The following is a 15,072-nucleotide window of genomic DNA, read 5'->3' as shown; positions in this document are numbered from 1 at the left end:
CGTCAAATATTTTCATTCTAATTTGTCTACCTCTTCGTCAGCTTGTTTAAAAAAAAAAAAAAAGGAAATACATAATGGTATTAAGACGCGAAAGGATTGAATCAATGAGTAAACGAAGCGTCTATAAAAGTCGGCGAGCGTAACAATTTCGTTACGCCTATCGTAATTTTTAGACAACGCGCGGAGAGAAAAGCAAAACTCGGATAGATGGCGTGGAATTGGAGCAGGACCGAGGTACGAGGATGAGGTGCCCCGGGCACTCGAAAATGTCATATTCGAGCGCGGGTACAGTTTCTGTACCAGACACACGGAACCTGTTGCTGTCGAGTTTACGGTGTTTTTACGAGCGACGTTACAGCCACCCCTGAGTGCGGGGGCTGAGCACACTCTCCCCGCGGAAACGATATCCCTCTTCTCATTGCCAGCACCTATGCGAACACTGGCACGAGAAAAAGAGAGGAATAGAAACCGAAACGACTATCCGTTTATTTCTTCCCTTCCCATCCCAACCCCACTCCACCCCTTCTCGTTTTAGTTGGAAATAAAACGACCGTACGAGTAATGACTCCGATCATCGCTCGACGATGAAATCTGAATTCCGAGTACAAGCGTCGAACACGCTTTGTCGGAAACACGGAGCGAGACATTTAGCCAGTCGCTCGAACGCTTTACGAATCGATCGAAATACACGATATCGTGATAGGGTAAAGTTCCAGTTATGGATTATCGTTCTACCGCGAAACCTGTGCGCGCGATAACTCCGGCGCAGCCGTGTATCTGTGCATGGCAAGGAGGTAAAATACGAGAATAAAATCCTAGTTCGAATCTTTGTTTCAGCCCAAAGTTTCGTCCATCTACGAACTGCTTTTCGACGATGATCGACCGCGAGTAACCGACCCGAATCGCTAGGAGCTTCAACCGAGCACGCAAAAGCGCTCGCGGCAAAAGTCGAAGAGAAGATTCTGCACGGGCTGACTTCCGGCGAGACAGCGGCGTGTACACGGAAGAGGGTCGGTGGAAACAAGCGGTAAGTTTAGGTAGAGTCGAGAAAGTTTCTGCTCGTCTGCGTCGCCGGCGCTGGCTACGAAACTTTCCAACTACCGAGTTTTGTCTCGCGCAATTAGAAGTTCCCTGTATTATTCATAGCTAACGTTGCTCTCTCTCTCGCTTCGTGCTTCGTACCTCCAGCCACCCCAACCACTCGGCTTCTTCTGGTTGTTCGGTACCCTCTCGCACCTCTTCGGCACGCTGGATGCGCCGCGCCGCGATGGCCCGCTTCTTCGTAAAGCGCAAAACTCAAAGACCACCACGGAGTAGAGGCGCGAGTCGTGCACGGTTCATGAATTTTAATGAAATCTTCAGCCAGAGATGGAAGCTTTCCTTCGTGTTTCATCCTATGCTTCCACGTCCGTCCTTTTTCTCTTTTATTCTCGCGCAAACACGCGCGTCTATTGCGCTTTCATCGTTCCCTATGTATGCTGTTCACCACGCTCTTTGATATTCGAAGCAAACCACCACGGCTACGAATCATAAATTATTTACAATTCGACAGCCTCGACGCAACTGTTGTTTATTAGACGTATTATCGTAGAAGTCTAAACGAAAAATAAGGCACGGAGATTCGAACTCACGATCCTCCGATCGACCTACGTTTCGTGTTCTCGTTTGACTCCTTATTCTTGGGTGTGAGGGTATCGCGATAGTAGATTATTATTATAACCAATATGATATATTTAAAAATTACAACGTTCGATATACAAGAGAGTACTGGTACAGTGGCAAGTCAAAGATAAAACATGTAGTTACCGTAATTTTTAAAATGAAACTTTTGCAGCAACTTCGTCACTCGATAGAACGTACATGCGCACTCGCGGGTAATTCGTACGCGATAAAATTGTCCTGATACGCTCGGTTCCAATGACAGACGTACGACATACGCCTCAAGGACGAGCTGTCGTTGTCTTGTCATTTTCTGCAACGACGGAATTGAAACGGAATTAAATTAACGATAACGACTGGGAGCATATATACGGCACGTAATAACGGGTGCGTAGAATCGCTATAGGCGCGTCGGGTAGAGAATGGTAGCTCGTCGCGTGGCCCGGCGTTTTCTAACGTGAGAAACAAGACACGATGATACTTATTTCATGCCGGGAAGCACGCGGTTATTGTTATCCCCGAGGGTGGCATGCCATTCAACCGTCACCTCGAATCTAACCCCTCGAAGAAGCAGTCGGACCGATGCTACGGAAAGCGACGATTCCACGGTCGCGCTACGAGACCGTGAATTTCCCATAGTCTCGGATTTCACCTAACATTCGTCATCTCGCTTTCTCCAACTGCGATCGAGAAATACAGCCACGGTTAACAGCTTCTAACAAATTCATTTCTCTCGTTTGCGAACATTTGCCGACAAATCGAACGTGAAAAAATGTTCCTTGAAAATTGTATTTAAATCGTAAAAAAATCGCCAAAGCCGCTCTCTTTCAACAATTTGAATAACATTTTCAAAAATAGCCTATTTTTCAGCTCGTGACCGGTGAATCGAAGGGTAGGTCGACCGAGGAATACGCGACAGGTGAAGAGAAACTGATTAGAATCTGAACGGAAGACGGGTGGCGAATCGAAGAAAAAAAGGGAGAAGGTTAGATTCCATCGGGAACGAAAAGGACCTAACGATCCACGGTACGAGCTTCTCCTCGCCCCATGCAATCTCCATAGAATTACCATACGATTAAGAGAATACCGGCCCCCGGTGTATGTACACTGGAGCCAACGTTGGCCCTCGAGAGTCTTCCAATTAGCCTCTCGAAAGATCGTTCTTCTCTCGTCTATATAGATCCCGGCCGAGTTACCGGAGAGGACATAAGATCTCGGATATACAAGCAAGTCGGATAGTTGGGATGAACGTAAACGGAGGTTTACGTAAAAAGTAGATGCCCCGACGCTCGAGACGCATTTTCTCTCAACCGAGACGATCCTATTCTCTCCTCTCTTAAACCAATGTCTACCGCGATCCAAAGAAATTGTCGACGATTGTTCGCGATGTATCGGGTGCCATGGAGCGACATTCGAAATACATCGTAATCCGCGAATTAATTATAGGAAAGTTACGAAAACTCTGGAATAAATATCATTCGTTGTTAGTTGATTTGAACGTTTCGCGGGATTTGTACGCACGAGCGGAAGGAGTATATCGCGCGTCCATCGCTGGTACTCTCGTTCTTCTTCCATCTTCTTCCGACATTTTCTCTGTCTTCGGTTTACGAGCTTATTTTACTGGATTTTTATGATATAACGTACCCGCACCTAGCTTCGGCTCCGAAGTTTATAGGTTTGCGAGATTTTATCGTGGCGTAACGTATGGTTTGTTAAATCGACCCCTTGCGCCCACACGCACGCGCTCACCGATTCACGTACAACCGATGCTTGCTCGAACACGCACCGCGAATTCCGTAAAGGGACCTCTCTCGCTGTTGGTAGATATTTATCGCACGGCACGACGACCCATCGTGGATCTCGCTTCTTTATTTTTCGTAATCCTTCGCGCTTTTCGTACGATCACGGCACCTTCGAACCGACGCTGCGAAATCTCGACTCCGAACTACGATCTACGATTAGGTTCACCTTTTTTACGCGATATTTTCCCGCGCTTACTCATCAGATAGTTCAACGCCATACATGTTCTTGCAGAACCGTTGGTACGAGATCGAAATCGATACCGATCCGAACGCAAAGGGTAAAGTGTAAAGGGAGATCCTTCTGCGAGAGCGATGACCATAACGACCACTTCCGGTCGCTAACTCCAGACAATTAAAGCGACTTAAGTGCAATTCTGTTAACGGGACACCAGTGTAACTGTCGTGTACGACTTGACAACACAATGCCTCCTCGGTCTCTTGGATTTTCTTTTGTCCGCCGTATCATTACTCCACTCGCTACGCGTCCTCCATTTTCGATTATGCGATGCGAATGTTATACACTGACCGGAGCTTTCGTTCGAGAACGATTCTACGAAACGTTGTTCCGCGAGTATTTCAACGGAGCAAAATTACTTGCCGCGCGCCTGTAGCGTCGGATTTTGCTATTTCACCGGTACGATTGATTTTTCGAAATGTGACTCTCTACGTCGATCCTTGTCGACGAATGCAACGTGTATCTTATCTGCGACCAGACATTACGGTAATGATATTATCCGATAATCGTGTCTAAGCTTTTATTTTTCGCCTATAAATATACAACGCATCGCAACAGGAATATCGGGACTACATTTACGTAGTTACGAGTTTCATGACCGTAAATATCGTTTCCCTATACGTATTTATTCTCAAGTTAACCCATTCGTGCTCTTGAACAATTTTTACAGCTAGGTGTTTGCTTTGTTAGCGATCGGTGTGGTTTTTTGGTAACGTTATGAAATCTTGGTGTTTCTTCGCCAAAGTTTCTACCCACCCAGTATAGTTTCTTTAGCGAACAAAGTTGCCGTGGAAGCTTCCATCGCGACAGAAATTGCTGAGAAACGCTAGCGCGACGAGCAAAAGCTCCCACGTCTACTCGATATTTGCGAGTGAATTCACCAAAGACTCTGTGCAACCTTAAAAACTTTTCATAATAAATCAGTGCACAATACGACAAGCTGGAATCGGACAAATCTCGTTAGTCGAGTCGAAGAAGTTTGAGGCTCCCTCTTGAGAGCGAGCAGAAGGCTGGTTCACCTTGGTTGCTGGAACCCATCTGCATGCGGTGACCGCGGTTGAACAAGAGAGAGAAGAAAACACGAAACGAAAAATGAACGGAGAGACGAACAAGCCGGAGAAGCAGGAGAAGCCGGAGAAGAAGAAGAAGAAGAAGAAGAAAAGAAAATCGAAGCTAGGGGAACGACATTCCAACTGGGGTTGGAATGAGAAGCGTCATCTCGTGAAAACCCGACGCTACCTTTATAACTTCGCCAGCGATACGACCAACGTTGAATCGTAATAATGTTCGATTCTTATATAAACAATCGTTGAAAATCGATTCGATAAATTGTCTTTCTAGTGTTCGTTATATCTGCATATTTAAACTTCAACATTTCGTGTTTTGCAACGACACAGTTTCCAAACTAATTCAAACTAAAATCGATTGATAAGGGTATACGTTTCTCGGTCGAGAGAAAAATCGCGAACGGGCAGAATCGATGGAAATAATTAGTGATTCGATCCCTGGAAAATTTCTCCTCGCGGATCATAAAACGGATCGTGATCGGATAAGGGAATCGCACCAATGGGTAGGGGTGGGTATTTCAATCCCAATTCGCGATACAACTTCCGTAAATTAGATTACAGGAAGTAGCGCGTTAAATCATGCTGCGCGAGGCGTGTAGCGTCAAGCGAGTAAATTACATTATTCATTCTTTGAATCGTTATGCGAACCTCGGTAATTACGATTGATCCTTGCGAGCTTATTTATTAATTAGAAGGGAAAACGGAATTTCAGCTATAAACCTACCGCAAATTACTAAACGTAAACGGATACATTATGGTTGAATCGCTATATAGCATATCGTGTGACTCGTGGATACAATCGCGTGAGACAAACAAACACGCGGAACATTGCGCAAGCCTTAATTAAAGTGAGCGCCAATTAACGTAGAATACACAGTTTACTCTTACGAAAACAATGTTCGTTAAAAAACCTGTATAGCGACTTGTTAATTATTTATGTTTCGAATCAAACACGCTTAACAGCGTTGCGTTACTCTAACTTCGGATTAAAAAATTAAGAGACTTAAACAAAAAAAAAAAAAAAAAAAAAATCGGCAAACAAGAATGGCGAAGGCGAAGGGTTTTGCCCGCGGAAACACTTACGGCGTGGATGTGCGAAAGTAAAAGAGAATCACCGTTTGGACACCGTCCAAATTGAGTATGGATTTTTAATTGTTACGCCAGAACGCGACCGCGGCGACGTCGTTTCAAAAGTACGGAATCGAGAGTAACGCGATGTCTGGCTGTCGGTTTAATTGAATGACGATATATCGAAAGGGATGAAGAAAGAGTTGATGGAAGAGTGGGAGGATGCATAACCGATCGACTCGCATTTCAAAGCTCGCGTACGGTACACGCGCCGACAGACGATAAATAAAGTCGACCGCCAATCGGACGGCCGAGCTAGCAATCGATAGCGACCAGTTTTTGATTAATTACAGAGTCACGCTTCGCCGTTCATTTCGAATTAAGTGTTCGATGTGTTTTGAAATTTTGTCCAACGATAGGACAGACAATTCTTTGACATTCCAATACTCACATTTTGAGTTCACTTCGATAACGATGAGAATATTTTTAGAAAAACACGATATCTAGCGACGGCGCTTTATTTATACACGCCACCGCTGCGAAGGACTGTTCGAAGAAAAAAGATCTCAGGATGCTGAAGAAGAAAAAAAGAAACGGATTAGGGGTTAGACGGAAGGCGGGTTCGAGAAATCCCGCGGATTTCGAGCTCTCTCTCGTCCCTTTTTCGTTCTCTATCGCGCTGGGCTGGGTTACCCTTCGGGATCCTCGCGCATCTCATGGGAAATCGACCTAAACGGGGTTGTCCAAAACAGGTTTTCGAAGATGATCGTGTTTCGAAAAGTAGCTGGCTTCGAATGACCGTGACAAATCGTCACCGCCTGGGGACTAACGCTGCGAGACTATCAATCACGATGCAAGATTATTCAAATGGGAGGCAAGTCCATTAAAAGTAGATCTTTCGCGTAGTGGACGAGGAAAGCAATGCATTTATCAGCTAGGTATATTCGATACAATGCGACATTGTCGCGATCGCTTTGTTTTAAGTTAATTCGAGTAGATACGTTCTTAAATTATTTGTTGAAGATGTAACGCTCGTTGCCGTGATACAATTAGAGCACAGAATTCGTAATGACGCGACGGCGGGTTCAAACCGTAGCTGCATCTATCGATAACGAACAAAGGGAATGGAAAAAGTGTCGAATGGGGAGAAATCTGACTCGGTACAGCCCTGGAGTCGAAGCTATCCGAGCTCCGCGAGAGAGCCGATTATATTAAATGGCTGGTAAAACGGTCTGCTTAACATAGCGTTTATCTGCTCCTCTTGGTTTTAGTACTTTTTCACTGCCTCGTCAGCCATTGCCCATAAACTCTACTACAAGCCTTGCCTGCCTCTTTTTCTCTCTCCATCCCCTCGTCGCCTGTTCTCCACTACCCTATACATTTTTCTCTGTACCTTCGTCCGACCTACGCGCGCGCACATGACGCCCAGTCACCCATGTATGCATCTGTCTGCGCGCGCGTGTATATACTTAGCGCAACTCATAAAGAATACGGAACCATTAAAACGACTCATCCTCTCGAGTGCGCTCATCATACTTGGACCCCTTTTTTCTGTAGGTAAATCCTCTTTACGTTCCCGACTCTGTTTCACTTTCTTTGTATCGGAGAAATCGCCAGAAGAACGACTACTCATGCTCGAGTAAACTCAAGCAAACCAGTTAAAAGGTCGATTATGCGACTAAGGAACAACGGAAACGCGCGAATCTCCTACCGTTTTATCAACGATCATGACTCGACCATCAGTCTTTCTTGTTACGTTATTATCCCTAACGAGGAATATCAAAAATGGATTATCAATCTTTGTATCGAATCAGCTGTAATCAACGTTTTGTCTACGATTCGGTTGAAAAAGTACAAGTTCTCAGCTTTTGGAATCATCCTGCAGGAAAAAGAGCATCGTTTCGCGACGATGTGACCAGTAGTCTCCCTTTCGAATTTTTATCGGAGATACATATACAACGGACGCTATACGTGGAATGTCGTCGACGTCGAACCCTCGACCAGCACAATACCACCCTCGTCGCGAGAAAGAAGACTAGCTGGCTACCGAAGGGGGAGGGTAGCCAGGGTTGGAACAAGAGAGAAAGAGAAAAATGTGTGTAGGATATACACATATACTTACGACGGAACGACGTGAAAGAGGGTGGCTTAGCATGAGGGGCGTGGTGGCCCCACCACCCCCATCAAACGACCAAGCAGAAACTACTTTTGGGGTAGCCGACCCACACACCTCCTGCTCTTCTCCCTTCTTCACCCCTTGTCGGTTCGGGCCAAGCCAACCAGCCAGCCATCCAGCCATCCAGCTATCCAGCCATCCAGCCAGCCACCCCTCGCACCCGAAAAATAATTGCGCGTTTCGTGGTCTCTTGATCCGCGCGTAAAAGTAATCCAAACATCGCATAAAAATTATGTTTACGAGTTTCGAATGGGCGCAGGGGTCGAGCCTGCACCGCGCGTCCGAAACGTATCAACAGTCTCTCTCCTCTCGCCTGGAGTCAAGATAGGGATCTCTCGTTGTAGGAATTTCTCGGATTGTTTAGAACTTCTCGCATGCGAGAGGCGGACCGGTGCATGCGAGTTACGAGGTGATCGTCCGTACTTTTATGGAGTGTTCTCTCTTATCTCGTCGGCGTCTATTTAATCGGTAGTCGTTTATCGTGAGTTTCGGGAGATGGTGACTAGCGATACAAGAATCGAATAACCACAGATAACTTGGAACGAATACCGCGAATAACGATAACGTAACGAATTGTAGTCGACGTCTATGGAAGCGCGTTCGATAAACGGAGTGAAATGCAATCGAGAAAATTGTATTCGAAATCTAAATTATAAAGACTACTTCGCATTGTTCGATACTCTTTCCTCGATTTTTATGAAAATTTGAACAATTTCATTAATACTCGATCACCTACTGAATAAACCGCAGATTTTCCGGTCAACTGACGTATTTTAATTTATGGGATACGGTCGCGACACACCGGTAAATATTGGATCACGATTTGTGACGCACGGTCACATGAGCAGCTTCGACATATGTAACTCGACCGGATTGGATTAAATAAGAGAGTAAAAACCAACGAAGCTTACCTGTTTTTTCCTTGATCTCGCACAAAACCGAAAACAGGGCCGGCTTCATTCTGTGGCAATTCAGTGTGTGTTTCCTGGGCAAACGAACGAACAAACCGTAAATCATACGTCGAGCTGAAAATCCTAGTGCGCTGTAGCATTTACGATAACGAAACACGAATCCGAAAATAAAGGTAATTCAAGTGCGGCCTATTTGAACGTAAGAAAGAAGCGAGACGTTTTCGCAAACGTTCCACGATCGTGGACCAATAATGGTGTGAAGATAAACCGAGTCTTATCGCGCGTTCTACGCAACCTGCATTACAGCTTGTCATTACCAATACAAGTATTATACTTGTCATTTAACGGTTCACCGGGTACTATAAAATCTTAAAAAGGATCGTAAATATAACCTTTACTTTCCCCGAGAACGAAATCGCGCCGTGAAATACTTGAAAGCGATCAACATAACCTGTTTTCATTGCCGTTTCGATATACTAATAGATTTAACGCGACCAGACAATACGAGTGTGTTCTCGAGTAACAACTTTAACGAAAACAACGCGAGATAAACTATCGTAGAAGGAAATATTTCAACAAAATAGAAAGATACGTAAAATGTCGCGTAAAAAAACTCTACCAGCAAATGATACGTCTTGGCGATATTAAAAAATGGCGGCTGATGGGATGTTTAATGAGACTTACCTTGCTTGCGCTTCGTCCAAACTCTGATCAGTGATATTCATAATTTGTTGGAGAATATCACCGATATCCTGTTTTCTAGCCTCGGCTGCTTGATCCGGACCCTGCGTCGCAGTTCCATCGACAGGACCCATGCTTCCATAGCCAGCGGTGTTTTGGGCCCCCTGGCCCTGATTCCCTCCCATTAGACCAACACCTGATCCACCGTGTTGCAGCATCCTGCTAGTTTCATCCATCAACGATGGACTACACACTCAGAATATTATCTGCCGCCTCTCAACTATTCCTGTTTTTTCTCGGTTGCTTTGTGCCGTCGGAAGAATGAATTTGTTCACACAGCAGACAACACTCGCGGGCTATGGTCTATCGTATACTAGGTGTCGCGGAAAAACACGACCGTACAAACAACAGTCCCGCTCTTTCACTTGACGACGACGTCGACGTCGACGACCACGACGACGACTCCTCTTTTACTTGGAGGAAAATAAGTTCCATACACGTGCTCTTTTTCTTTCTCTCTATCTCACTCGTGCGACACTTCATATATGGAAGCCCAGACAGCAGGCATGCATTTGTAAAAATATAATCTCTCGCAAATAATGTATACCGAATGTTCCTTCTAGGCGATCCACAAAGCAGGGTATCCTCCTCTTAATGCGCGGCACGATCGGATCGCTTGGAGGTTATGCCGCCGTGGCCTTTGTCTCTTACGTATCTTGTTTGGCGTTTTACTCGCTCTCGCTTCTCTTGGTCACTTTCCGTCCCTCGCTTGTTCGCTCGGGCTTTCACTCTATCTCTACCTTTCCGGATGCTCCGTTACCCTTTTTTACTTCTGTTTCGTCTTCGTATCTTGTCTTCTAACCATCAGGGATATTTCACGTTGAGTCGTTGGGTGTCTAATAATCTGTTTCTAGACTGGTATACACGCTACGAGGATAATGAAAACGGAGCAGCTTTCGGCAGCTTTAAACTTGACGGATTGTCGAATTTTACGTATACGCGATTGTGTCGAGGGTCGGCGTCGCGCCCGGCTCGCATGCACTCTCCTTTCACTCGCTCCTTCCTCCGCTTGGCGAGGATACGTTGTAGAAGCTGAGGAAAATCGGCGTTCTTCGAGCCATCCGCGCACGGACGTCACACACCAACTCTCCCTCCGCCTTACAAGGCAACGCGCGGACCGACCGTTTCTGTCGCTCTTTTCACTCTTCTCGGCCGCGAGCGACTGCTACGCTCCTGATCCACGCTCGTGTTCGTGCGTCCGTGTGGGTATCGAATACCTGGTGTTCGTGCGTGCGTGCGCCAATCGGCGGCCATTATAGCCGCCTCGACCAATCAGAGCGTTCGACTCATATCCTTCCTTCTTTAACCAAAGCGTTGCCTCACTCGCTCTCGCGTGTTATTGTCCGCGTGCGCATCCACTTTATTTACGACGCAACCTCGCCGCTTTTCTCAATCCGTTCTTCTTAACCTGTACCACGTTCCTTCCAAATTTCTCCAAATCTCGATAAAGAAATGTCGGAGCTGATCCTTTCACGCACCATTCGTAAATCCTTTGGAAAATTGTTGGTTATCTTATTCAAACAAGTTGACGTATTTTACCTTGGATCCCGACAAGCGCAAACTCCGCCCATTCCTTCGACTTCTTTTTTTTCATCACCACTAACATTTAATCGTAAGAGTTTACGTCATTACTGTATACAGTTTTGTCGAAAAATTAATGATCAAAAACAAAAGTATGTATAATGATAATCTAGCCTTAACGAATACCGTGCGAATAAAATGAAGGAACTTCGTGCTCGAGAAATGTAAATTACGAGACCGGTAATGCGCAAGTTCATCGCAAAAACATGGCTACGCACTCAACCATTTTTCTAACGCGGGAAAACATAAATTCCAATCGGAATTTTGAATCATTTTCAAATTTAATTGCTCTATAACTCGATATTTAAATTACTTTATATTTGGAATTTTAATCGTTTCAATGATTGCTTATTTTTTCAGAATAACAAGTTAAGGAGTTATTACTTTTTCTTGGAATATTCTCGTCGAGTCATAGCCAAGTAACTGATGTACGATAAAAAAGAGATTCGATCGAAAATGAACTTTAACATTTGTTTTTAACAATTTCTTCACTGTTGTCTATCACTTGTTCGATACAACACTACGCTTTTGTTCAATATGTATTCTAGACCTGGTTTAAACCTCACCGAATCTAACCTCGCTTCAAAGTTACCATCGTGTTGTTTATACGTTGTGTCCCTACTTCAAGTTTGAGGGTTCACATTTATATTTTTACAATGTCGATTTTATGACGTATTTATTGAAAATTTGTACATTGAAATTTGCTGAATACCTTGATATATTCAAATCTTCATCGTGTTCACAGTAATATAACCAATAACTGTAATATAAAGACTGCAAACAAAACTACACAACAAAAATAAAGAAACTCCGTATTGTGATATATTTGAAATACTTTATTCGAATATGAATATAGAACAATATTATGATAAAAAATCAGATGGTTCTTATGTTATACATTTTCCTAATGACAAAGGAATATCGTTAAGGGAACTTGACCAAATATTTTCTGCTTATGGTTTTGTTCTGTCTTTAGATAATCGTAGAAACACTCATGGATTGTGTTTTGTAAGATATGGAAATTTAGAAGAGGTTAAACTTTGCATCGAAGGTCTAAAAAATCATAAGTTCATAAGAATTTTACCACATAAGAATAAAATACTTAAACAACAGCCAGCAAAGAAAACCATACATAAACAGAATAAAGAGAGGAATGATCAAAATCATTTTGTATGTGAGTCCAACAAACAATTACAATATGGAAACGAACATAAATTTAGAAACAAAATGGAACATAAGGAAGGAAGCAGTACAACCGATTCCTCTGATGTTAGCATTAGTTCGATGAGAAGCATTGTCAATAGCAAATGTTCCCACAAGTATGCATTATCTCGGAATCATAAAGTTTCAAAGGGTGTTGAGTCGTATGAAGAAGATGAAATTCCACAGCTGATTTGTAACAACCAAAAACATACAACGTATAATAATGAAGGTTTCTTGTCCAACAATGAGACAACTATACCTGCCCAAGAAGTAGTTGTTGCTAATATCCATCCAAATTTAGGAATACATTATATATTACATCTTTTTGAAAAATATAATCCAATATCTGTGTCGCTTATGTTGATGATACCAAAAACGAGCATAAGATATTGCCATGTTTATTTCAAATCAAACGAAGAAGCATTAGCCACTGAGAAAGAATTTGATAGAAAAGTCCTGCTTGGAAAGAATCTTATCGTTTTAAGAGCACAAAAATTACTATTGGAGTCTCTTGTAATGTAATGTTGTAATGTTGTAGTGCTTAATGTAAACGATGTTTCTATAGTATACAGTAGCACCGTTTTAATTATCTCTATATTCTGTAACATATATGTTTTAAGAATTTGTAATACTCGATGCTAATTATTTAATTGTGTTTGAATTATTGTTAAATAACATATTAGGGATACTCTGTAATAGTGGTATCCGTCAAGATAATTGATAATTAAAACATTTTTAACGTCTATTTATAATTAAAGTTTAGCCGTTAACTACGTATGAATAATATGAAATAATAAAAATGACCTTTGTAACAAATAAAAAACTACACTTCAAAATTATTATAGTCTTGAACACTTTCCTTTACGAGTTTGCGCAGTAGAAAACAATTTCTAACCTGTACGTAAAAGTAACTAATTTTTGAAGTTTGAAAACGTGTTCGTTGTCTGCTGTTTCGTGACTCGTGACGCTGTGTTTTATTTACATTTGTATATCGTACACGTGTGTTGTAAGGAATATGCAGTTAAAAATGTCAAAACCATTTGACAAGAGTTTTGTCAAGCAATTACTACAAAAAGAAAACGAATTTATTGTACAAATATTTTCAAAAACCCCTTTGCCTGTATCTAAATTGGGTAAAATATAATAGAATACCTAACCTTAGAAATATTTATGATATTTTCAATAATGATAAAAGTTGAAATCTTATTAGTTTCAGACGAACAAGATAAGTTAGCAACGCAGAATGTAAAAGCTACGTCAAAAGGTTTATATTCGTTGATAATTACATATACTATAAATATAAACATATCTGTTTAGGGTTAGTTTCGTCATTTTTATTGTTTTACAGCTGAAGTTTTCACAAATTCGAGTACAAAAGCGAAACGAGCGAACACCTTTGAAGAACTACATGCTAAACTTGAAGGATTAAAAAATGTAAAAAGGCTAGGTTATAAAGGCAAACAGTTAAAGAAAAATTTGAAAAACAAAATGAAAAAGATGTCTAAGAGAGAAGAGCGTTTATTGCGAAAGAAATTAATTAAAATAGAACAAAATGCAACAGGTTTATCTAAAATTAAAAAAGAAGATGGGGAAATGCCAAAAATTCCGAGACCAAAGCCCATATTTAATTCGGAAGGCAAAATGGTATTCAGTAAGTTTGACTTTTCTGAAATTGGAACTAAAAAGAAACCACCCAAGTCTGAAAAAGATCCCAAAAAAGTTTTACTTCAGTTGAAACAGAAAAAAGAAAAATTGAAGATAATGGAGCAATCAGGTGAAAAAGAAAAAGTTGAAGAAATTAAAGAAAAAGAAGCATGGAAATCGGTTTTAGCAAAAGCCAGTGGTAACAAAGTAAGCAAAGAAATATTTAAATTCATTTGTTGTATCGTTTATAACTTTAACAGTATGTTTAAAATCTTGTATTGTTATTCTGTTATAGGTGAAAGACGATCCTGACTTATTAAAACGAACGATAAACAGAAATGAACAAAAAAAGAAACATAGCGCTAAGAAATGGGAGTCTAGGTTAGAAAACGTGCAGAAAGGTATTCGAGAAAGGCAAGAAAAACGTCAAGAAAATATAATGAAACGAAAAAAAGATAAGAAATTAAATAAATTAAAAAAAGCTACTAAAAAGGGGCGGGTGATGCCTGGGTTTTAAATGTAATATATCAAATATTACGGAGTAGAGTCATTTATCATATAAGACTTGCGTGTATATCGTGCATCGTCTACTCTATTGCATTAAAAACAACGAAAGCCGGATGCCAACGGGATAATTATGAATTCCGATTTGTAGCTGTTAAACATAGATGAAATTATACAAAGTGATATTCCATTGCATACCCTTCCCTTGAGGAACTTATTGTGCTTCGTTATTAATATTTTAACACGATTAAACTGTTATTCAGTTTACAAATTCTAAAAGAAACATCGATCATTATGAACATTTCATACCTGATATGTATTTACAGACTACTTTTTACTATCAATATTGCGCAAATTAGTCGTAAGATACATAAAAATATGAGTTGTTTTTTCAAAATAGGATAGTTGTTTGCATATCCAACACGATGGTTTATATGCTTTATTTATACATTTTGATCTTTATTTGTACACGATGTTAACA

General features: G+C 41.8%; 3 protein-coding genes across 6 annotated transcripts in view; 2 read left to right on the top strand and 1 right to left on the bottom strand.

Annotated features, from left to right (window-relative positions):
• LOC128891595 (homeobox protein extradenticle) overlaps positions 1-11,419 on the bottom strand; it is a 39,167-nt gene extending 27,748 nt beyond the window's left edge. Inside the window, exons 1-2 of one of the 4 annotated variants that reach the window (XR_008460872.1) lie at positions 9,603-11,419; positions 8,919-8,992 (exon numbers count right to left, since the gene is read on the bottom strand). Coding sequence is in view for 3 of the 4 variants with exons in the window: in XM_054151202.1 (XP_054007177.1) it covers positions 8,919-8,992; positions 9,603-9,835 (307 nt within the window). In the remaining variant the exon portion in view is untranslated. The remainder of the gene's footprint in view (positions 1-8,918; positions 8,993-9,602) is intronic. The other 3 variants (XM_054151202.1, XM_054151200.1, XM_054151201.1) reach the window with 3 other exon arrangements.
• A 240-nt stretch (positions 11,420-11,659) lies between these two features.
• On the top strand, positions 11,660-13,258 carry LOC128891599 (uncharacterized). Its single transcript, XM_054151208.1, has one exon. The coding sequence runs from the start codon at positions 12,087-12,089 to the stop codon at positions 12,963-12,965; it is 879 nt and encodes a 292-aa protein (XP_054007183.1). The 5' UTR covers positions 11,660-12,086; the 3' UTR covers positions 12,966-13,258.
• A 79-nt stretch (positions 13,259-13,337) lies between these two features.
• LOC128891598 (surfeit locus protein 6 homolog) lies at positions 13,338-15,059 on the top strand. Its single transcript, XM_054151206.1, has 4 exons — positions 13,338-13,576; positions 13,654-13,707; positions 13,792-14,294; positions 14,383-15,059. The coding sequence occupies exons 1-4, from the start codon at positions 13,459-13,461 to the stop codon at positions 14,602-14,604; spliced, it is 897 nt and encodes a 298-aa protein (XP_054007181.1). The 5' UTR covers positions 13,338-13,458; the 3' UTR covers positions 14,605-15,059.
• Positions 15,060-15,072: the final 13 nt, after the last annotated feature.

This window comes from Hylaeus anthracinus, unplaced genomic scaffold (genome assembly GCF_026225885.1).
Source record: "Hylaeus anthracinus isolate JK02 unplaced genomic scaffold, UHH_iyHylAnth1.0_haploid 12002, whole genome shotgun sequence".
Taxonomy (NCBI): domain Eukaryota; kingdom Metazoa; phylum Arthropoda; class Insecta; order Hymenoptera; family Colletidae; genus Hylaeus; species Hylaeus anthracinus.
The sequence above is the reverse complement of the archived record's forward strand: the minus strand, read 5'-3'. Positions and strand labels throughout refer to the sequence as shown.

Excerpts from the sequence above, each read along its gene's own strand:
- LOC128891598 (XM_054151206.1), top strand. The coding sequence starts at position 13,459 with ATGCAGTTAAAAATGTCAAAACCATTTGACAAGAGTTTTGTCAAGCAA. Across the intron at positions 13,577-13,653 it reads TTTGCCTGTATCTAAATTGG|TTTCAGACGAACAAGATAAG; the intron begins GTAAAATATAAT and ends AAATCTTATTAG. Across the intron at positions 13,708-13,791 it reads TGTAAAAGCTACGTCAAAAG|CTGAAGTTTTCACAAATTCG; the intron begins GTTTATATTCGT and ends ATTGTTTTACAG.
- LOC128891599 (XM_054151208.1), top strand. The coding sequence starts at position 12,087 with ATGAATATAGAACAATATTATGATAAAAAATCAGATGGTTCTTATGTT.